At 41.0% G+C, this 24,317-nt stretch overlaps 2 protein-coding genes and 1 long non-coding RNA gene across 3 annotated transcripts; 1 reads left to right on the top strand and 2 right to left on the bottom strand.

Annotated features, from left to right (window-relative positions):
• Positions 1–606: 606 nt before the first annotated feature.
• LOC118559232 lies at positions 607–1,875 on the bottom strand. The gene is made up of 3 exons (XR_004928712.1): positions 1,853–1,875; positions 1,572–1,664; positions 607–714 (listed from the first exon to the last, which is right to left on the bottom strand). It is a non-coding gene; the product is annotated as an uncharacterized LOC118559232 (long non-coding RNA).
• A 6,952-nt stretch (positions 1,876–8,827) lies between these two features.
• On the bottom strand, positions 8,828–12,316 carry LOC118559238 (GTPase IMAP family member 9-like). Its single transcript, XM_036129907.1, has 3 exons — positions 12,252–12,316; positions 8,941–9,581; positions 8,828–8,857 (listed from the first exon to the last, which is right to left on the bottom strand). Exons 1-3 carry the CDS (start codon positions 12,256–12,258, stop codon positions 8,828–8,830), a joined length of 678 nt encoding a protein of 225 aa, XP_035985800.1. The 5' UTR covers positions 12,259–12,316.
• Positions 12,317–15,082: 2,766 nt separating this feature from the next.
• LOC118559237 (GTPase IMAP family member 9-like) lies at positions 15,083–24,078 on the top strand. Its single transcript, XM_036129905.1, has 4 exons — positions 15,083–15,191; positions 17,007–17,795; positions 23,365–23,417; positions 23,869–24,078. Exons 1-4 carry the CDS (start codon positions 15,185–15,187, stop codon positions 24,076–24,078), a joined length of 1,059 nt encoding a protein of 352 aa, XP_035985798.1. The 5' UTR covers positions 15,083–15,184.
• The last annotated feature ends 239 nt before the right edge of the window (positions 24,079–24,317 follow it).

Genomic DNA, 24,317 nt, shown 5'->3' with positions numbered 1-24,317 from the left:
TTCTTTCAGGAGAAAGATGCAGTTTCTCAGAAGCTCCTCAGCTCTCCGACTGTAGTAGGTTCCTCTGCGGCCGCAGTATGGAATTTGTTGAATAATCGATGCAGATTCTGTAATAGAACGGAACAACTATAATCAGGAAAGAATAAAACATTCATTTATCATATTACAAGCTATTTGTAGAAAAAGGTAGTTTCATATGTGGAAAGAGATGAAAATATAATGTTTTAATATGTCATGAACTAATTGTAAATACAGATATTTAATATAGTATGAATGGGAAGTTATTATACGACTGCCCAATTGTAGAAAAGGATGCTTTCATATTTAGAAATAGGTGAAATGCATTGATTCATTATTATATAATAAAGAAAAGAAGGATGCAGGGGATTTATTAATTTTATTATACGGCGGCCTAATTGTAGAAAAAGGTGATTTCATGTGTGTGAAGAGGTGGAAGAACAATGATTCGTTATGATATAATAAACTAATTGTAAATACAGAGATTTAACAAAGAAGGACATAGGGATTTATTGATTTCATTATTTATTGTAGGCGAAAGAAATTATTTACCCGTTGCAAGCCTTCGAATCGTAATCACGTTTGTCTCGAGCTTCGGAATCACTCTCTGGACTATCTTGAGGGTAGAACTTAGTGTAATGAGACTGGGTCTTTTCCTCTTTCTTAAGGATCGTCTTCTCCGGATCGTATCAGGGGCTGCAAAAATAAAAAAAAATATATGTATATAGATATAAATAAGTAAATACAATTAAATAAATTAGTAAAAACAGCATATGGGGTTGAAAAGTGAGGAGAGGCCTGATTCGAACACACACACACACACACACACACACACACACACACACACACACACACACACACACACACACACACACACACACACACACACACACACACACAGAGGTTAACACTGCCATACTTTGTAAAATGTCCTGACTTCAAAGGTTAAAAACCTGTGATGGTCCCCATTAAGACGGTAGAACATGCACACACACACACACACACACACACACACACACACACAGAGGTTAAAAACCTGTGATGGTCCCCACTAAGACGGTAGAACGCACACACACACACACACACACACACACACATACACAGAGGGAAGGAGGCCTTAGATATTTTCGAACCTTGCAGAACAGTAGTTTAAACTTTAAGAGTGTAAATAAAGAAATAATAAATTAACTATTAAGTTAATTAATGAAAAAAACTGTATTACTCACCGTCTGAAGAGGTTGCTGGCAGATCAGTTTGAGGTGCGTTAGGGAGTTGTATCTCTGCACCTTCAGCACCGTTTTCCCTCAGGAGGGCTGCTTCTGTTAAGAAAGAAAGACGGAGCTTTTTAATGGAGCGAATTACACGCATACAATGATTGCAGCAGAAATAAATACACACACACACACACACACACTGAAAGAGTGAGAAACTGAAACATACAGAGGGTGGGAGGTTTTTGAACCGTGAAGAACAGTAGTTTAAACTTTAAGAGTGTAAAAAAGAAATAATAAATTAACTACTAAGTTAATTAATGAAAAAACTGTATTACTCACCGTCTGAAGAGGTTGCTGGCAGATCAGTTTGAGGTGCGTTAGGGGGTTGTATTTCTGCACCTTCAGCACCGTTTTCCCTCAGGAGGGCTGCTTCTGTTAAGAAAGAAAGACGGAGCTTTTTAATGGAGCGAATTACACGCATACAATGATTGCAGCAGAAATAAATACATAAAAAAGATTAAAAAAAATGCATCACACAGGGGAATCGAACCCACGTAAAACTAGAGCAGAAACTGCGTGTTAACGTAGCACGCCACATGAATGTCCCACAAATTACCTACCGTATGATGTAGTCTCCCGCTGGACTTGAACCGTCTGAACTGAAGTTTCAACGCTCAGTGTGACTGTCAATGGCATACAGTGAGAACATGAAACGGGGCTGGTTGAGAAACATAAAATCGATAGTTTCAGAGTTATAAAGAAACTTACGATGGGTATGGTTTGCTGGTGGAATCATTGCTTGTGGTACATCCGTTTGGACTTGGTTGTTTTGCAAGGTGGGTGTTTGTGCTACAAACAGCTGGCGAGGTTGAATACCCGCTACCGCTGAGTGGAGGAAGAGAGGTTGGCGAACCGGCGGTGGTGTACGCAGATCAATGACTTTATCTGTTTCTTGTTTAGGGGTAGACGTATTTTGCGAGGCAAAGTCCTGGCGGGTTTTGCTTCGGGACGGGCGGTTTTTCAGTGTAAGTTTGCTCTCTGGCCGAGTTCTTTGCGGCTGAGCCTGGTGAACACCGTGCTGTAGGTAAGGATTACCGCTCGTCTCATCAAAAAAACCTAAAACAATAAAAATAAAATGGTTAAAACAACGTATTAGTATCTTTAAATACTTTAGATACTTTATCTTTATGAAAGCAAATCCTACCGTAGTTCAACGGTGTTAAAAGTACATTTTCTTGCTCCACACCTGTGAGGTCTGAAAAATAATTAAACATATATTGTTACACAGCCAAAAAGCGTAAGGGGGGATTCCCCAAGTGACATTACTACGGTATCACATGATCAGTGGCGTCATAGGGGGGATTCCCCCACCGTATATTCAACGTATAACTTAAAACATCGTTAGAATATATTCATTAGAACTTACCAAAGAAGCGTATGCCATGTTGTGGGTTGGAGCTTGCGTTCTGACCCTCGGGATGGATCTGAGCGTTAGTGAGGAGCGAAGCTGAAGAGGTTTCTTGCATGGTCCCAACTGATGATCACCTTGCACCGAATGAGCATCTTTATACATTTCTGGTACTGAGAGGATGCGTTTACCGAGAGAGTCGTGACTTCCAGCGGTATACTAAGTTTTACCGAGGCCCGGATACCCCGACCTGCGCGGAGCAGTGTCTTATTGAGATAAGTTGAAACGCTTTCCTGTTCTGCTAACTAACAATGGCCTGGTGTGTGGCGCACTGAGCGGCGATGGTCACTGGTTTATTGAGATAACAGGGAGGTTTCCTGTTCGGCTCCCTAGCTGACCAGGAAGTGTAGTGTCCATCCACTGATCTGCGCTGACCAGGCACTCTGTTGATGAAGATAACAGAGAGGCTCGGTGTTTTTGTTTATTAACTAACAATGAAAGGATGTCATGCTCGTTGAAAGGAAGGTTTTGCTGTTGTGTGAAAATGATAAGATAACGCCCTGCACGAATTTGCTGACTGCAAATGCCGGATCGATATTGTCTCCCCTTCCTGCTGCTGCATGCAAACGCAGCACATGTGTTTGAGACAGCTCCTCCTCTCCTCTACAGAACTCGTGAAACTCGGGGTCGTGATCAGTAAGAGAGTGAGCTGCTGCACTGTTAAGACGCTTTTTGTCGTGCTTCCAAACTGAATTGAGCTTTATAGCAGGATTAAAGATTAAGGATTCTCTATTTCAGCGCAATCACAACGGTGCGGGACGGAGGTTTTTTCCACGTAGAGTGTGGCTGGTCTGCTGCTGAGCGTTAGATTGAGTGCGTATAAGATACATTAATTGCATGTGTACAACCGAAATAAATAGATATAATTATAAAGTGAATTGTATTATAATTAATATCATCATTTAATATGGGTGGTATGCTGCTGCTAAGCATCAGATTGAGCGTGTATAAAAATTAAATAACTGAATGTGGATAAAATTAAATCATTGGATGTGTATAAGATAAATTAAATAACTGGATGTGGATAAACTGAATTAAGTAGCTGGATGTGTATTAAAGGAATCATTAGACATACTTAAATAATCACGATAATAAAGTTAATAACTATATTAATAATAATATCGTATTAATGACAATAATATAATATGGGTAAGGCAGGAAATCAAAGGGAGGCCGGATATCAAGAGGGGCAAGAAATCGAGGGAGGCCGGAAGTCAAGGGAGGCCGGAAATGGGGAGGGGGGACCGGAAATCAAAGGGGAGACCGGAAATCAAAGGAGACCGGAAATGATTAGGGTCATTAATCACCCGTCAATTAAAAAGTGACAGAACATATACTATTATGTCTCTAAGGTGCAGTCAGACACAATACAAGTCAATTCAGGAAAATGTACTTTATGTTTTCAGACACTGAATCTGGTCAATTCTCACCCGTTTTCCAGATAAATCAACTGACTGAAAACGTCACCCCTTTAGGGGCTACATAGGACCAATTGATTGAATTCAATTATTGTCTAACTTAATAAATTATTTCGAATTTGTATTGAAAGTAAGCAAACTTCCAGAGCTCCGTCCGAGGATGCCCGATTTTTGCTCCGCTTATGGGTGCGCAAATAAAAGGACACTTGTTTTTTATTAAACAAACCATACATTGAAAAATATTGCAGAGTTACACAAAAGCATCCGAACCTTTCGTCCGTTGAAAGGCAGGTGACAGTCCGGATTTTGAATGCCCCACACGCATATTTGTCCTTCTTTTTCAGGCTTTATGCTAGGATTTTTTTTTCCCAACTTTGCCTGGCTCCATGCAGCAAAATGTCCAATCGCCTACTCGCTCGGATCTGGTTTTTACCTGGGATTACATGTAATTAATACGCTGCGCTGCAGCTGTGTGACAGAAGCAGCGCTGTCAACTCTGCCTCTGTATGATTTTTTTTCTACAGTCGCTGGTAAATTTCGTGAGTTGTTTTTTTTTTTTTTTTTAGCTTTATTTTTGAACGTGCAGTCCCATATTTGGGGTGTTTCTCCAGTAGAAGCCCTTATCCTGACAGGACAGAATTCTATCGTAGGCTACTACATATAATAGTCATAATAGTCCTCGCGCTGTTGCTTTCTCCTAACACCTCGAGCCGGTTAATATCTGTCTGCATACAACGCCGTTATTATTACAAATCACATGTGGTCCCTAGGTAAAACTAATACCCTGCGATAGGGATTTTTTTCGTCGGGACGGATTTTTTCAGCGGGACGGACATTTTTCGTCCATCCCGCTGAATGAAGGAGATGGAGGGAAAAAATATATGTATTGAAGTGGGCAAATCAACGAACCAATCAGCGTTTGCGTTGGCGTGTGGGCGTTCCGACAGTGGGGGCGTTCTTACGCTCTGCAGTTATACCCTTCTCCTCAGATTGGCCCAGAGTGGGATTCCCCTAGACTGGGCTCTATCGGGTTTTTTACCATTTCTTAGAGAGATGGGGTTTTCCTGCTGGAGGCTCAGCCCGCCCTCTGTTGCCCCCTACTGGTACTCTTGGATTTGTGAGGTTTGAAAGTGATGGATGGTTGTCCATAGGAATGGAGAGTGGAGGACTGAGTAGGAGGTTTCTTGGGGTGGGGGTAGAGTAGACGAATTTGGCCTTGATTAAGGTACATCTTTAGCTTATCTGGTCTAAAGTAAACTTAAAATAATGTGTGCATAGGAACCTAAAACAGGCCTAGCTCAAATAGTTGAACCCTAAATTGTAGTTAAAATGCTTGGACTGTGGTGTTGAGTAAAAAATGCTGAATTATGAAGTATTCATGCTGATTGATGCTAAGATGTTTCCATTGTGGTTGTCCGGCCCATTCCTTGGAACTGTTTTCGTTGTGATGTGCCTTTGGGGCACACCAACAGGGGGGGCTAACGGACAACTGGACTGTTTTTTACAAAGTGCCTTTCGGGCACACCAGCAGAGACTGTGTGACCCCAGAGACTGAGCCGCACTATCGACTGCCATGGAGAACACGGATGGATGGACTCTGGAGGCCGGAAGCTGACGTGCTTGGATTGCTTGGACTGGACGGAATGACCGACTGTTCTGGGAGAGGGACGGACTGAGAGCTGTCGTTCCACTGGTTGATCATCTTTGGTGATGTGCCATAATGACACATCATCAGGGGGTCTGTTAGGATATCAACAAGGTCAAGTGGAACGAGCTGTTTATCCCAGAACTGCATGGCACACTTAGATGGCACTGACCCAAAAGATTGGCACATATCTATCAGATACCACCCCAGAGGTGACACAGTTTCCCTGCTGATGTCACAATTTGGATGTGTACCGCCCCTGTATGGGTGTGTCCCGAGATCCCCATATAATGTTTGTGTGATGAGCACTCGAGGCCTTCCTGCCGATCAGGGGCCCATCAGTGCTGGTGTGACTGTAACTATTTCTCTGTCTTTACGTAGATAAAATATAACTAAAAGCATACTTGTCTGTTTTATGCGTCCTACATTCAAGGTAATAAGTAAGTGGGGGTCGCCTGACTGGGTAAAACGAACTGGGTCCACCGAGGGTGCTTCACCGTAGACGGGACACGGTGAAACAGTAACAACGACATCTTGATTTTTTTCAAGAATCTGAAACAGCATCAGCAACATGTCCGTCAGGTCCTTCAGCGGCTCCTGTAGAATCGCCTCTTCGTGAAAGCTGAAAAATGTGAGTTCCATCGTGAGTCCATAAGCTTCCTTGGATTCATTTTTGAGGATGGACAGGAGAAGACGGATCCAGGAAAGGTCAAGGCAGTTGAAGAATGGCCCACTCCCACTACCTATTAACAGCTCCAGCGCTTCCTAGGATATGGCAACTTTTACCGTATTTTCATCAAGAACTTCCGCTCAATTGCCTCTCCTCTCTCAGTCCTCACCTCCATCAAGAGACCTTTTTTCCTGAACGACAGCAGCTGATCAGGCCTTCCAACACCTGAAGAAGTTCTCCAGGGCTTAAATTTGTTTTTGGATTGCATATTCGTAATGTTCATGTTTTTATTTCATAGGAATACCAATACAGACTTCTGAAGGATTCAGGAGCCGGCGCCAGTCTGTGATCATCCTGGCACTGGTGCTGGTGAAATCCATAACTCAGCAAACCTTCCCAACTCCACCCTGCCTGCATTGATCCCTCACCGATTCCACCTGTTCTCACCCGCATAAGACCTGTCGTCAGACCAGTGCCACATGGTCTCAAACCGTCCCGGTAAGAACTTTCCAGCGATTCTGAAACACAAACCTGCCTGTTCCCGACCTTCATCTGCCGTCTGTTTCCAAGCCTGCCTGACCCCGTTCTGATTCTGTCTGTCTGTCTGTCTGAGAACTGATTATGTTGGCCTCTGGACCTTGGAACCTGGATTGCCCATCTGAACCTGTCTGTGAGTACCGGTACCCGTCTAACCCCTGTGATTCTCTGAGCCCGGCAATTACTGGACCTGGACTGGAGCTGTCTTTCGGATTGCCCCTTTGTACTGCCGCTGGATCTCTGCCTTCTGTTAATGAACCCGGACCTCCCCAGGAAAGCCCCATGCGGACTGCCTGTCTGCCTGATGGCTGCTCAACAGCCCCTGCCTCTGCAAGCCCTGTCCGCAGACAGACCTCCGCCCCTGGAACTGTTTCGCCTGCCTCAAAGTCGGCTCTAGAACCCCTCCACCAGGTTAGTGATCCAACCTTCCCCACATTTTCCCGTCACCACCAGCTGATCACTAACCTGTTGTCTCTGCCGCAGGGGATTTCCAACCCGAACGTGAGCCATTGAGCCCAAGTTGACCGGCTTACTTCGTGCATTTAAATAAACGTTTTGAAATGTCACTGACCTGTCTTGGTTTGAATCTTGGGTCCAGTTCCTGCACGTTACATGGTCATTCACTTCAAAGAGCCAGAACCTTCACAACTGACTCATCCCTGGTAGGACACGTGCACTAATCATATGGTCTCACACATACCTTTTTTGCACGTATAAAATGTCTTTTTTGATTTTCTACCTCATTCCTGACAAATGACAGCTTAGACTCAGACAGACTTATAAAGAAATAACTCCATTAATAGTTCCAGAGAGGGGAAATTTGTCTCTGCCTTTAACCCATCCCTTAGGGAGCAGTGTGCCGCCAACACTCAGCGGTGCTCAGGGAGCAATCTGTAGTCAAGCATCTTGCTCAGGGACGCGGAGTGACAGATTGGGTTTCAAACCACCAACCTTTGGGCACTGTCCAAGACACAAACACCCAGCTCTCTAACCACTAGCACTCGCACATAAGGTGCTCTCCCCCCCACTATACTAACAAGGAGACCCCTTAATAAACAAACTTGAAACTGTGGGCAGAGGATTGCTTTTTCAGCATGCTGTCTCACGTTGTTGGGTGGTTCTGGTTCTTTTATGTTTCAATCCTTTTGTTTTTGTGTCAACTGTCACCTGACAGATCCCGGTCCGTGGTGGCCCTCACTAACTCAAACAAAACTAAAAGTGAAGCCCAAACTCCAGGCTTGGTAAAACTAGGAAACTACCATGAACACACCACATTAGACGGAAAAACAAAACATGTTTGATCCCTTTATTTCAAATAATGGCAAATGGAATTCAAAGAATAGTGACAAGTTTGTGCTTCATCAACATGAGTGTCTGCTGTGGCATTTGATACTAAACCGCTAACAGCTAAACGTCCATTGGGCTGAACAATAATGAAGGATAATCACATCATGATTACTTTTAAGTTAAACAGAAACGGTTTATTGTTTCATAAAACAAAATTACAGCTGGAAACTGTTAGAAGTAAAGTTTTCAATCATCAAAATGTGCAGAAACACAGAACAGGTCAAAAGTAAGAGAATCACAGAACAACAACTTCAGTCGGACTAAAGATGTTGATTTTTACCCTGAAAAGCCTCAGTTTTAGTACTGCAACATTTAAACAAGGAAGCCTTTGGCCAACAATGTAAACTCTGACTGTACGTTAAGGTTTACAGTCACATGCTGCTTTACTGTCAAGGGAGACAAGCTGCAGAGAATCAGTCAAATGCTGGAAACTGATAAACTGATTGATGAAACGGACTGATTTAAACCAATTCAAGAATCATCTGGCCCTACATGATCTGTGTAGGATGTTCACTCCATCTTCTCCACAGAATAATTCCACTTGCAAACACCAAACCAAAAATGAACACATGGTAATCTCTTGTATATGTGACCAAACTCCTAAACAAACGGCAGACTAATACTTGTTCTTTCTGCCGGTGTTTCAGCATGCTGGTGGTGTAGCAGCCGCCATTGTTTTTTGCTACCATCTTTTCAATGGTGTTGATCAGCTGCGCCACCTGGAACCGGTTGCTTCTGGTCTCGTCCTGCTGGTTGTTTTTCCAGTATTTATTATCGACGACATGGCACCTCTCTCCGCACCTCGCCACCAGATCTTTCAGTTGTCGATTTCTTCCAATAAACTCCTCGATCTTCATTTCATCAGCCAACTGGTTGCCGTGTGTGAAAACGACTACAGAATACTTAAAAACATCAGCAGAGAAATAGTCCTCTATGTTCCTGATGACCTGTTCCTCCTGTGACGTAAACTTCTCCACTCTCAGCACAAGAAGAAAAGCATGGGGCCCAGGAATGCACTCTGAGACACACCTCACCATCTCACCCTTCAGCTCCTTCTCAGACAGACCTGGATGGAAAAAGCCAGGAGTGTCGATCACAGTGAGGCTCCTGCCATGAACGTGTCCCGTCTCTCCCTGACAGCGAGCCTCCTCTGAGCTGGTAAATTGTTTGGGTCTGAAGACTGCCTTCTCAAAGATGGTGTTGGCCAGGCTGCTCTTCCCAGATCCAGTTTTCCCCAACAGGGCAATCCTCAGTGTGTCTGGCACTAGGAGAAAAAAATAAAAATTATAATGGATTTACTAATTATTTTATACAATTAAACCGCTGCTGCCGACATTAAATATTTCCAAAAATGCAACATATATTTGTCTAGGATGAACCTGGACACAGCACGCACACACAGAGCTAGTTCTTAGGAGTGAGTTTTATTGAATGGTGTGGAAGATGATGAACCCAGAGTCTTTCAACAGACGGAGGTGCAGGGTGCAGAAGCTGGCCGGCAGGAGGCGTGTGGAGAGACTGACCGGGAGGAACTCTGAAGCCGAAGACTGGAGAGCAGAACGTCAGAACCGTGGACTTGAGACCAGAACTTCTGAGCCAAGGACTGGAGAGCAGAACGTCTGAGCCGAGCACTGGAGAGCAGAACGTCAGAGCCGAGCACTGGAGAGCAGAACGTCAGAGCCGAGCACTGGAGAGCAGAACGTCAGAGCCGAGCACTGGAGAGCAGAACGTCAGAGCCGAGCACTGGAGAGCAGAACGTCAGAGCCGAGCACTGGAGAGCAGAACGTCAGAGCCGAGCACTGGAGAGCAGAACGTCAGAGCCGAGCACTGGAGAGCAGAACGTCAGAGCCGAGCACTGGAGAGCAGAACGTCAGAGCCGAGCACTGGAGAGCAGAACGTCAGAGCCGAGCACTGGAGAGCAGAACGTCAGAGCCGAGCACTGGAGAGCAGAACGTCAGAGCCGAGCACTGGAGAGCAGAACGTCAGAGCCGAGCACTGGAGAGCAGAACGTCAGAGCCGAGCACTGGAGAGCAGAACGTCAGAGCCGAGCACTGGAGAGCAGAACGTCAGAGCCGAGCACTGGAGAGCAGAACGTCAGAGCCGAGCACTGGAGAGCAGAACGTCAGAGCCGAGCACTGGAGAGCAGAACGTCAGAGCCGAGCACTGGAGAGCAGAACGTCAGAGCCGAGCACTGGAGAGCAGAACATCTGAGCCGAGCACTGGAGAGCAGAACATCTGAGCCGAGCACTGGAGAGCAGAACATCTGAGCCGAGCACTGGAGAGCAGAACATCTGAGCCGAGCATTGGAGACCAGAACTTCTGAGCCAAGGACTGGAGACCGGAACAGCTCACCAGGAGATGAGAACAGGAGTGTGAACAGAGCTGAGCTGGATCTAGGCTGAGACTGGAACAAAACAAAGCTGAAGGAAAGTCTATTGGCTGACTGTAACAAAAAAACAAGTTGAAGGGAGTCTTCAGGCTGACTGTAACAAAAAACTGAGCTGACAAGGATTCTGGCAGAGACTGAGCGGGAGTGAACGCTATGGACCGGCGACGAGAACAGAATGAGGTGAGTCTTATAAAGAGGTGAACACAGGTGGCAACAGATCAGGGGTAATTGCTGCCTGACAGGTGACGGGAATGAAAACTAATTAGTGTCCAGAGGAGTGACTAAAGCTGAGCAAGGGAGAGCTAAGTGAACACAAAATAACAAAGAAGCCAGACAAAACTTAAACCATGACACATCTCTGAGTTAATACTTTATTAAAACCCCTTTGGCTCCAATTCCAGCTCCCTCTCTTTAGGGGAACATCTCTACCTGCTCTCAGATCTTCTGGTTCTGGTCTACCCGTCATAACCAGAACCAGAACCAGAACCAGACATGGAGAAGCAGCATTTAGCTTCTATGCTCCATAAATCTGGAACAAACTTCCAGAAAACTGCAAAGCAGCAGAAACACAGAGTTTCTTTAAGTCGAGACTGAAAACCCACCTGTTTATAATAACAGGAACACTGACCAACATATGTGATGTGTATTGATATTTTCATCTGACACAATTTAATGTTTATTACTGGTCTCATAACGAGTGACCGTTTCAATGTGTTTATGATGATTTTATGTTTTCATGATGTAAAGCACTTTGAACCGCCTTATTGCTGAAATGGGCTATACAAAGAAACTTCACTTGACTCCCTCACCTGGAGTTGTACTTTCTTTTGCCCTGTTCTTTTATGACAAATAATAGCTCAGTCTCAGTCAGATTGGGTAAACAATAAATGTCAAGTCTTGTTCTTAATTAGATTTAGGTCTGGACTTTGGACCAAATCCACCTATTAATTACCTCTAAACCATTCCTCTATTGTTAAAGTTCCACATCAAACTCAAGTCATGTTCAGCTCCCCTGACCTGCAGCAGAAAGACTTCCCCACAGCATCATGCTGCCATTACCATCTTTCACCATTGAGGCGGTTGAAAAGGGAGGCAAATGCACAGCAAACTGATTAGATTTGCTTGTAAAATATTTCAATAAAGATGCACTTTCCTTTCTTCCTTTTCACAGTAAGCTTCTACACCGTCATATAATTAAAATCCCAATTAAAGACGCTGAAGTTTGTGATTTTAATGTGGTAATTTCAAGGGATGAAAACTCGTTTAAAGGTACTGCAGAAGCTCTTCTTATGTGATCGTGTTGTTTCCATCCTGCAACACTCTCGGTGCACAGTGAACGATTCTTTGCCTGCGAGGAGAAACAACATGGAGGAGCCACCGTCTAGGAGACGCTGCTATAAAGCAGATCTGAAACTGTGAAATTTGCACTTTCACAGTTCACCTCTGTGCTGTTCTTTGTTTTGTTCAGACGGTAGAGTAAATGTTCTGTTTCGTTTCAGATTAACAAGTCTACACTCTGACTGACGGAAGTAAAACAGGACTTACCATTCATGACAAAGAAGAGATTGGAAACGTGTTTCAGAAAAATGCTGTTGATGGTGTTTGTCCTCGCTGGGAGATTTCTCTCCTGTTGCACTCAAACGTGGCTCAACAACTTAGTTTCACTTTTGCTCTGGCTGAACTCCAGGACCATTTCCTGTAAACACCCAAGGCTACAGAAAGGGTGTGTGCTATGTCATTTAAGTTTAAAAAGCGACCTTGTTTAAAGTGCATTTGTTTTCTATTTCAATAAACATAACAGAAATTATCACAAAAAATCTCATCAATTAATATTAGTCCACCCTGATTGTAGGATATTTTGTATAGATCAACATAAAAACATGGTCTGTCCTGTCCTAGAAACCTGTGTTGATAAGTCTGATCTCCATAAATGCTGCTTTTTACTCAACGTCATCAAGCACAATCATTACTGACACACTGCAATGCAGTGCTGTTAAAATGTCAGTTTATTCTAAGTAATTGACAACAGGGTTTCTAACAAAGGCTGCAAACTAGTTTAAGGAAAAATTTTCTTCCCAGTTTTGGTAAGAATTACATTAAGCCATTGAAACAGTGATATGCAGTCAAGTAAAAAATATCATTGTAGTAAGTAAAGCGTCATTTAAGTTTGGTTGAGCTTGTCCAGAAGTCTATATTTCAGATTTTAGACTCTGGATCAGACTTGTTATCACACCAGTCTGCTGTTAACATACTGGACTGCTTTTCATTTTGTAGCAAAATTAAACTATATTTCCATTACATATATTGTACTAGAGGAGCAGAAGTGAAGGTTGCTGATAAATCTGACTTTCCTGTATTCTGTCGCCACCCAGTGAAAAGCTTATGGCACTACAGAGAACGGTGTTTGAACATTGCCCACTTCTTGGATCAGATCTCTGTCATCAGCCCTGATTTTAGCCTACATCTGCTCCATTTTTTCTGTTTTAATTAATGATAACCTTTTCTAAAATGCAATATCATGTTAGGCTTAAATATATCAGGTTCCCTGCCCTGTCAGTGCATTACAGACAGCTGTGTTTTCATTGGTGGAAAATAATTATAGTTAACAGAAATAAAGGCTTGAAAACATCCATATGTGTGTAAATACTCTATGTTATGTGCTTCACTTAGTGAACTGATTTACTGGAATAATTTAACTAATGATTTCCTTTATTTTCCTGATATTTTGTCTGCTTACCCCAGAGCCATTTTCTATCTTTTATGGAAGCCATGTTAAGATTTTTATTAACATTCTGCTGGAGATTAGTATTAATATTTATGTGGATGATATAATCCATTGACAAATGTGTTTTCAACATCATCATTTTGATTTTAAAACTTTTAAAGAAAGCTTTTTAAGTTGTTCATTACTCTTGCCCCAAGTGTTTCTCTGTAAGACATAGAATTATTTATTTTAATATATGTGTGATAAAAATGCATTTCTGCTCATGTTAAGATACCAACCTGAAGTTGTATGACATATTTATACTTAAATGAAATAATGTAAAGTTTAAATAAGTTCCTTCTATGTACAGGAGAGGATTAGTTAAGGGCAAAGTAGACGTATGAAGTAAAAGTAAAAGCACCTTTCCTTAAATCGGATTCACATTTTTGTCTATGATTTCTTTTAAATGTTTTTTGCTCTCTGATAGTGTGTGGTTATTATCGGGTTGAATCCCTGGTTTGGATTTTAAAATTGTCTTAGAAAGCTCAATAAACAGAACAGGATATCACCTTAGACCTAAAACATCTGTTTTGTAACTCTATTAGAGGATATTCACCTACTGAGCCTGGTTTGGCCTTTGTGAAACAGAGCCAGGATGCACTGATCTTATTAAGTCAAGCCCGGATTTATCTCTTTTCTTGAATTTCTAAATTCTGCTTTTGTGAAACAGATGTCTGCAAATGTCCTTAAGGTGATAAAAGGCTGACTGAATTATCTTTAGATGTGGTTGAAGGTTCAGGTCTGGGTCCATTCCTACACCAAGATTTCGGGCCTGATCAGTGGTTACTCTTCCATTGGTTCAAAAATTATTATTTCAGTTTTGTTTTTATTCAGCTGTAAAAAATGTTAGCACATGTAAAGTAATAGAACACATTGGTCCTTTGTTACTTAAATTAGCAGCTGAAGTTCTTTCTTTAAATCAGGATTTTCTATGAAAGAGGTAAATGTTGTATGCTAGGTTATTTGGAAAACGTTAATAAATTTACTATATTCAGTTTCTGACCACTTTAGAGAATATAAGGGTAGTTATATTGGACAGACTGCCAGGCTAAATTGAGGATATCCTGACTATTGGGATAAATAAATATAATGAAATGCATAAAGTTAATCTTTAATAATTTGTTGGTTAATAAAGAATATATTGTGAACCATAGTGACTATTGTAATAAATAAAATATAATGAATTGTATTAGGCTAATCTATATTGATTTATTTATATAAAATATTATGCTGTAAAATAGCAATGTGAATGTTCTGGACTAACTCAGATATACTGAAATGCATAAAGCTAATATTTAATGATTCATTTAAATATAAAAATAGTATGTCCTGGGCGTGGCACCTTTTATTTTGAAACGTGGGCAAGGTTTAGAGTTTGATGAAAGGGCTCTTAATCTCTCTCTAATCTTACTGTCATACTTTAGAAACAATAAATAAATGACATCACATTATTTAAATAGTAAATCAAAGAAACACTTTCTGACGTGGCATATCATTTTGGATCAGCTTAAAAAGGTAAAACTATCTGCTAAAGATCTGTATGACAGTATTTACGTCAATGCAAATGACCCTGGAGCAAAATCAAAAGTGAAACGAAACTGCAGAGCAGCTTTGACCTTGAAGAGAGAGCAACACTGTCTTTAAGCTCAACGTTTTTTCAGAAACCCAACAACTGACAACACAGTCTTCACACTGTTTTCAAATCATCTTCATCATGGCACGTAAGTAAATTTTAGTTCCTATAGTTTGTCTGTAAAAATATACAAATTATAACAGGACTTGTTTTTAACATTGGCTAATGATTTCCTGTATTTTCCTGGTCTTTTGTATGTCTACCCCGCAGCCATTTTGTTTTACCCCGAACATATGTTATGGAAAGAAGCCATGTTAAGATTTTCATTAACATTCTGTGGGAGATCAGTATTGTTATTTATGTGGAGGATATAATTCATCAGGAATTTGGTTTCAACATTATCATTGTTATTTTAAGATGTTTAAGGAAAGCTTTTTCAATGGTTCATTGAAGCAAGTGTTTCTCTGTTAGACTTAGAATTGCTTGTTTTATTATGTATATATTTTAGCTTAATAAATTTAATATATATTAAAAAAGGATATTGGCCTTATGTACCTTCTTAGCTAACACTAGTTAGTGGCTGTGCTGCAGCTGCTGGGGAGCGGTGGAGGAAAATAATTTTTGTACAATATTCTTATTGATGGGGGCTACCTGTGAACCGACTGTGGCTTGATGGGTTGAGTAGTCGTCTGGCAATCAGAAGGTTGTGGCTTCGATTCCAGCTTCCCTTTGCCACATGTCAATGCACCCCTGGGCAAGGCACTTAACCCCAAATTGCCTACCGTCTCGGTTTACGGGAAGTGTTGGCCTAGTGGTTAGAGCAGCACGGTTCCACTCAGAGAAGGATGGGTTTGAGTCCTGGGTTGGCTCTCTCTGTATGGAGTTTGCATGTTCTCCCTCTCTGGGTACTCCGGCATGACTGTTAGGTTCATTGGCCTCTCTAAATGTGTGCGTGTCTCTGTGTTGCCCTGCGACAGAATGGCGACTTGTCCAGGGTGTACCCCACCTCTCACCCATTGACAGCTGGAGACCACCACCCCTCGTGACCACGATAGGGATAGGTGTGTTGGAGGATGGATGGATTGATTTGACTCCATAGGCAGTTATGTCCTGGCAAGGCAACAAATTTTCCAGTTAGAATCCCGCAGACTGCCACTGGCTCCTTGAGCATGACCCTTAGGCTCAGATTGCTCTCAGGGCACCACACACTTCCCAAATGCAGGGGTTCTCAAAATCTTTGTGGCCAGGGACCCTTTTGCAACGGCAGACATTTTCCAAGGACCCCTTTAGATTCCTCATGCTGATACTATTTTTAAACAGGCTTAAATACATTAGAATTTAATATGTATATATATATATTAGTTGTATGTATATATATATATATATATATATATATGTATATATATATATATATATATATATATATATATATATATATATACATACAACTAATATTAGAGATTTGGTGGATCCTCATTCTCGATAAAACCAAACTCGATGTAACTGTTGTCATACTTCCTACTTTTAGCTGATTTGGCTTTTACCTTACTTGATGAAGTGGACTTGTGTTATTTAGCTCAACCTCGATGGATCCTCAGCAGTGCCTCCTCAGGCCTGATAACATGCGTTTTACGGACCACCAACCCGTGGTTTGTGGACCCCCGGGGGTCCAAGGATCCCAGTTTGAGGGCCGTTGCCCTACAGGACTGTGTTAGATAAAGAGGAGACATTTTGTTAGAATGTACCAAAGTGACAATGATAAATAATGAGGTAATGTATGACTCCAATTAAACATTGTGTGTTTTTCCATTTAGGGTTCAAATTAAATGTGTACATGGTAATCTGAAGCTTGTCATATATCACATATTATAAATACACTGGATATACCATTTATGCATGTCTAATATGTAGAATGTTCTACATTCTGCCAATACTTAATTGGATAACTTTTATTTTGTTTTAGGATCAAATGAAACAAAGATTGTCCTACTGGGAAAAACTGGCGTTGGGAAGAGCAGCCTTGGCAACGCCATACTGGGAGACAGTCTGTTTAAAGAAAAATTATCTCCAACATCTGAAACAGACACGTGCACCGCAGAATCTAAAAATATTAGCGGAGAACGTGTCACAGTTATTGACACTCCTGGCATCTTTGACAACAGATTGAAGGAAGAGGATCTGAAGGCTCAGATGATTAAGTGTATCGAACATTGCTCACCCTGTATTCATGCATTTCTCATTGTGCTGAAAGTTGACCGATACACAGACCAGGAGAAGGAAATCATTCATAAGATCAAGCAATATTTCCCAAAGGAAATTCTGAAACATGCTGTGGTTGTGTTTACACATGGTGACCAGCTCCTAGAAGGGCAGACCATTGATGAATTTGTTAAAAAGAGTAAAGATCTGACAGAGCTGGTGGGGATGTGTGGTGGCAAGTGCCACGTTGTTGATAACAAGTACTGGAAAAACCAGCAGGATGGATACAGGAGCAACAGGTTTCAAGTGAAGCAGCTTCTCAAAACAATAGAAACAATGAAAGACGACAAGGGCGTCTACACCAACGAGTTACTTCAGTTAGTAGGGAAAAAGAAATTATGGAAGATTTTGAAGATCTCAGCTAAAATAACAATTGGAGCATTGCTGGGAATTTTACTTGGTGCCGTGGTGTTAGTTCCTTGCGTTGGTTTAGACGCTGCAATAGGCAGCGGAGTAGGCATTCTGTCAGGCGTTGAAGCAGCTGTGGGAGCAAGTATTGGAGCAGCCGTGGGAGCAGGTGTAGTGAGGGGAATTGTAGCTTACTTCAGTGGATCAATAAATAGAACTGCGGAGGAAAAAGCTGATATAATAGTCATGATAGGTGAGAAGAAGCTAAAAATCACACAGCTAAACAAGTCCATTGAAGCAGAAGATTGTAAAAAATTGTGTTAAAGCTTCAAAATAAGAATAATTAAATCACAAGTGGGAGATGCTGGAGACTGTACATTTGTTTTTTATGTTTTTCTTCATGGAGGGCTAAAACTGGAAAAGGAGTGAAAACTTTAAAGCAAACTATAAAGAAATACAGTAAAATTATTGTATAATTCAAATTTTATTGTTCTTTTCTACTCGTGAGAAATTGTTCCACGTGATTGATATCATGAGGCTGCTTGTAAAATGATTTCAAAACAGCAATGGAGAAGATTGTTTAAGTAATGTAAAATCAATGAACCAATGAAGTAGAAAATGGCTATCTAAAAATAAATGAGCTATGATTTTTGCCCAACCAATCTTTTTGAAGTAACCATGTCTGAAATGCAGCTTCAGATTATATAGTATACTCTGTTAATAGACTGTTTATAGTTTTGGTTTTGCATAACGTAGGAAACAAGTACATGGTCTCAATCTGACTGTATGTCCAAATGGCTAAATTATTATAAAAAGGCTTAATTAAAACCACAGTCATGAACAAGATTGTGGCTTTAAACTCATTTTAGGAACAAAACCCACCTTAAACTCTTTTCACTGTTAAGCCCCTTTCACGCACCGTACCCAGTAATTAATTTGCTGGTAATTTACTGGATCAGGGCTATGTGTGAATGGAGCCAGAATTGATTTCCCAGGTGAAACTGACCTGACAATTTACCGGGTCAAGACCTAGTATCATACCTGGTAATTAACTGGGAGCGCTCTCATGTCATAAAGCCTTTACATTCCTGGTAAGACACACATTTGCGTCATTATGTAAGACATTCATAGTCTTCGTTTAGCTCCTCCACTGAGAAATGTACTGAAATTGTATTTCTTCTGTAGTTTTCATAAAGCTACTAATTCCTGTAAGAACCACCGCTCCCGAAGCCAATGTTTGTTGTGGCTAATCAGCTGTTTTGACAGATGTAATTTCCAGCTGAAATTCTTCTTTGGAGGTTGAAGTTAAAGCTATAACCCTTGCATTACTGCCACTTGATATTGGGTACATCCATTCCACTGTTGCCTGGTTAAGTGTGAAAAGAGCTGACCTGGTAATTTACTGGGACTGGTTTGCATATGTGAAAGGCACAAATTCTTGTTCGACCTGGGAATGTGGTTCCAATAGATTACTGGGACTTCTGTGAAACAGGCTTTAGTATACTTATGTAGCACTATTTGGGTTTGTTTTCTCCATATTAAACAGAAATTTAAATTTAACTTGAATCTGCTTTGGTAATCTTTTGGTCTAATCATATGTTGAACAAAAAAAGTGTAAAAATTAAAATGCAAATTGTTTATTCACATGTTAAAAAAATTCTTTCATATTTCTTACATTTATCACATCCTGTAAAATTTCAGTGATTTTTAATACATTTTACTGTATTATCAAGCTCATTCCAAAGAATATTCATTTGTTAAATCAAACCAATAAAACCTGTTTGATATTTTACCCAACTTTTTTGTTTTTAATATTTGTATTTGATTGTATGTTGATGCTTGTTAGCGGAAAAAAAAAAAAAAAACGTTGAAAATATAAACTGAGAATACACAATAACATTGCATCGTTTACTTGGTACATCACAGAAAAAGTAAAATGTTAATAAAATACATTTTCAGCTGAAATACTCTCCCGCTGGGAGGAGTAGGGGCTGAATGATTTTCACCTGGGGAACAGAAGACCGGGCTGAGCGATTTGCAGATGATCAATGGAAGTCCTCTAGTCACCGTTGGACAGAGGCTGCCCATTAATTTAAGCAGGTTAAGCTGTAGTCAGCTGTAGTCAGGTTATGAGAAAATCCTCGTTATTCGATGCTGTAGCGCACATATTCCCTAGTTACTGGGGGGAAAATAGGGAGTACCAATATGGCGGCTGGTGGCTTCAAAGCGACTCGTTCTAACAGCGGGCTATTAGCACTCCAGTGTATAATATAGCTCAGTGGAAGTAATAGACCCTTTTCACATGACGTCACTAAGCGGAGCAGGGTATCTTTACATCCGGCTACATGCTTTTATATAGAAAATTCAGGAGGTCAAGACGTGTTTCACTGAAAATCAGCGCGATTTCATAAGGTAAGACTGAGATCACAATATTAAACGTGTCGCATTGACTATCTTTTTTTTCCCCTTTTGTATTGGTAGCAATCATTGCTGTTATATAGATGCTTTAATTGGGACAGTAACATGAAGATCAAAGCTCACATGCAGCAGCTTGTTAGCTTACTTTACCTATCATTAATCTGATGTAGATGTTATAAAATTATTACTGTAGCTCATTTGTTATTATAGAAATAAATCTTGTTTTTCACTGAGTGAAAGAGACATTTATCTGCTACATTGCTCCCCTTACTTGATTATGGTGACGTGTTATATATAATTGCAGTCACTGAATTCAAAAGATCTTATTCCATTTGAATCTTTTTGTTCATTCCTAAAAAAAATACCGACCTTGGCTCTGTTGGACAGTGCCTCTGTGTCTGAATTGTGAATTTTCTGTGTATTGTTATGAATTTTCTTCATAATATTATTTGCACTTTATATTAATGCACTTTTTTCTTAGTTTTTGTGCAAAATACTGTATATTTTAAGTAGAAGCCTGAAATTGTTTTATTATACTGTATTAGTAATGACATGTGCTGCTGGCCTCTTAGTCAGATCAACCTTTGAAAAAGAGATCTGAATCTCAATGGGAGTTTATCTGGTTAAATAAAGGTTTTAAAAAGTATTATAATTAATCAATTTTTTCTCCCCTTGTCCTCCTTGTGTCCATCTCTCAGCAGCATCATATTCATCAAGCATGGCACAATCACTAAGAAACTGCTACTACAGTGTCCCACAGTGCTCGAACAACAAAAAAAACTTTCCATATCTGTTTTCACAACTTCCCGGCTGATGCTTAGATTCGAGCCCGTTGGGTGACGGCAACAAGAAGAGACGAGGGGCCAAATTTTAAAATCCTTTGCGGCAGCACTTACGTCTGCAGTCAGCACTTCTCTTCCGAGGAGACCTACGTTTCTGCAAGTGGTCGAAAGAAGTTAAAGAAGGGAGCTGTACCATCTAAAATCCCGTGGAATGATTGGGGCAAAGGTAAGAGTACAGTATTTAAATTGGTAATAAATTACTAGATAACTTTTACTCAGAACTCAAGAACTTACCTTAAGGGGTTCATGCCAACTCTTTCTTTTAAAATAGCGGTTGCTGTTTTAAGTATGACAATCACATCGCTTGTTTGAAATGACATCAAAACAATAACAAAAATTTTTATTGTAGGAAGAGGTGAGCAATCTGCAAGACGATGCCTGTTCCAGGGAGCAGCACAGAGGATTGGTCCCACCTGGAGGCAGTGCAAAATGATCCTGATTGAGGGCGTCGGCATTGCGGTGGCTGGGGGATTTCCTCGGGGTCGTCTCTGCTCCTTCCTTGGGGGGGGGGGGGGGGGGGGGGGTTGCAGATATCCTGTGTCGGCCCCTCCTGGGCGACCTGCTTTAGGGACCCCTTTGGGAGTCCGGGGTTACGGGTCCCCTGACGCCTGCCTCTGTGCTCGGGGAAGGTGGGTCTTTGGTTCTCCACAATCACTATCAAGCTATTTCTGGATAATCTTCACCTAAACTAGTGCACTTTCACATCTCCCACAGGTGCTGGGTCCCAGGTATTAAGTGTTCACTTATATACAGTAATCTTATAATTTATTTATTTATTTGTTTTTTCACTTTCTTTTTTCAAATATCACATTACACATGTCAGCTTACATAATAATATATATGATTTAGCAATGGCATCTAGGTGTTATTCGAGTGTATCTGTTGCTTTATGTCTGTTGGTTGTGCTGTTCTTTTTGTGTCTCTTTCCAGGTGATGGAGCAGACAGAGGACGTTTTATCATTCTCTTCCTTTTATCTCCTCTTTCTTTCACCTCTACTCTTTTTTTTCTTTTCTTTCACTTTTTGTTCTTCCTTTACTCTCCCATTGTCATGTCCATATAATTTGAAATTCTCCTTGCAGGAATCATAATAAAGCTATTTACAAGCATAAATCAAGTAGAGCACTATGGCGAAAGCTGTTTGCTCCACTTGTAAAAGCAAAATCTGTCGAGCTCTATCTGGCATTGAGATATCAATTCCTATTGCCATATTGCTAGACAGGACACTGGGGAAAAAAAAAAAAAAAAAAAAAAAAATGATCCTGATTACAGCTGCCATCCCTCTCCTGGATGGATTATTTTTTTTTACAAATTAAACTACATCTTTCTTTCTTAAAGATAATTGAGTTATAATAGGTGTATTTAGCTTTTCCCAAGTGGGTCACCACATAAATTGTTATTAGAGCTGTAAAGATCAATTTGTTAATGAAAGGAAATTAATCTGAGAAATTATTTTTTCTAAACTAAATTATATCAACCATCATATTTGGCACAATTTAGCAATAAAGACCTTAATGTTCCTTTCTTCACCTCATGAAAATTAAGAATTATTGTTAAAGGTATACTATGCAACCGGGGTTGATTCGCAGACAGGCGAACGCAACGAAAAGTCGAAAAAACGGCAGTACAAACAATGACTAACACAGTGAAAGTATGAACATCAGGGTTTCCCGCAGCGCTATCTTGGGGCCACCTCGCCAAACTCACGCTACCGCCTCGCCAACATTCAGAAAAATAAATAAATAAATAAATAAATAATAATAATAATAAAAAACCTTGCGGTTCTTTGTTGTTGCTTTTGTGCGTGCATATAGTGAATGGCAGGGCAAAAACACATGGAGTTCTCGCCGTAAAGCAAGACCGACTCTCGCGGTCTTGCACGAGACTTCTGAGGCTGTGGGTGCGGGCCGAGGGCTCCTGCAAGTGCGGTATTTCCCCCACAGACCACCAGGGCGGCCGAGAAAACCTTTGTTCGACCTGAAATGACTCATTTAATCATCCAAAATGGTATGGAACACATTAATTAACTGAAAAATGTTGCATAGTATGCCTTTAAGCTTACTGATAGCATCCAATTTTGTGGATGAACCAAAAATGGATAATTGATGCTAAAGTGTATTCTCCTCTTTTCTCTAAAGGTAAAATGGACAGAGCTGCAAGGAAGATTCAGCAGTTGGAGATGCAAATCTTGACACTTGAACACAAAATCCAGCAGCTGACCCTTTAAAATCAGGAGCCATTCATTTATAAATTTTGTGTGACCAACAAGGACTACAGTTACTACACAAGATTCAGCTCCAAGAAGGTCTTCACTCTGTTTTGGGAGTCCGTTAACCCGTCTGCATCAAGGCTTATCTATTGGTCCAAAGCAGAGCGTGCAGCAGAAGTGACGGCAAGTCCACAGCGAAAGCTTGAACTGATTAATGAACTGTTCATGTTTCTCTGTTGCGTTGCAGCTGGGCTTCAGGAGAGGACGTTGTCATCTCCCTTTGAGGTCAGCGTGTCGACTGTTAGTCACATCATCCTTACATGGACGAGCTACCTTTATCAGGTTTTGGGCTCATTACCATCTTGGATGACAAGAGAGCAGGCACAGGCCACGATGCCTGACAAGTTCAGGCTCGATTGTCCTCAGCTGAGAGTCATCATAGACTGCACTGAGATCCGCTGTGAAACCGCAACTTCCCTCTCCTTAAAGTCAGAGACTTTTTCAAGCTACAAAAATCACACCACATTTAAAGGACTCATTGGTGTTGTTCCATGTGGTGTTATCACATTTGTTTCTACACTATACACAGGCTGTATTTCAGACATAGAAATAAATAACAAAGAAATCCCAGCTTCTACAGCTACTCCAGCCAGGGGATGAAGTAATGGCTTACAAGGGTTTCCTGATAGAGAAAATGCTGTCAGAGGTGAGGGTAAAACTCATCATCCCACCATTAAACAAATCAACCCAGCTCAGCAAACTAGACACTCAGAAGACCCAGGCCATCGCCTGTTTGAGGATTCTAGTGGAGAGGGCCATACGCAGGGTGAAGGAATACCACATTTTGGATAGAATTGTTCCGCTCTCCATGGTAGGATCAGTGAATCAGCTGTGGGCCATCTGCTGCCTGATGTCAAATTTCCAGGGACCTCTTAATATCAAGGGGGACAAGCCCGTCTGAGGCCCACTAGCTTGGATGTTATCTTACTGCATAAGGCTTTACAGCTATGACACTGTAAGATTGTAATTTGTTTGATGTAAATGCTAAATTGTTGTTTTGAAAATGACATTGTGCCTTGCTTTGAAGTTGAGAACTAAAATAAAGTAAAAAGAAAAAAAGAATGCATTATTCATTTAATGGTTTACAAGTTTTGAAGTAACCCAGAAAATTGCTCACACCACAATCAGCAAATATCCATA

This window comes from Fundulus heteroclitus, unplaced genomic scaffold (assembly GCF_011125445.2).
Source record: "Fundulus heteroclitus isolate FHET01 unplaced genomic scaffold, MU-UCD_Fhet_4.1 scaffold_249, whole genome shotgun sequence".
Classification (NCBI taxonomy): Eukaryota; Metazoa; Chordata; class Actinopteri; order Cyprinodontiformes; family Fundulidae; genus Fundulus; species Fundulus heteroclitus.
This window is presented reverse-complemented; position numbering and strand designations above follow the sequence as displayed.

Excerpts from the sequence above, each read along its gene's own strand:
- LOC118559238 (XM_036129907.1), bottom strand. Across the intron at positions 8,858-8,940 it reads AACACCGGCAGAAAGAACAA|TGGAATTATTCTGTGGAGAA; the intron begins GTATTAGTCTGC and ends GGTGTTTGCAAG.
- LOC118559237 (XM_036129905.1), top strand. Across the intron at positions 17,796-23,364 it reads TGAAGCAGCTGTGGGAGCAA|CTGGGCTTCAGGAGAGGACG; the intron begins GTATTGGAGCAG and ends GTTGCGTTGCAG. Across the intron at positions 23,418-23,868 it reads TTGAGGTCAGCGTGTCGACT|CTCAGCAAACTAGACACTCA; the intron begins GTTAGTCACATC and ends AAATCAACCCAG.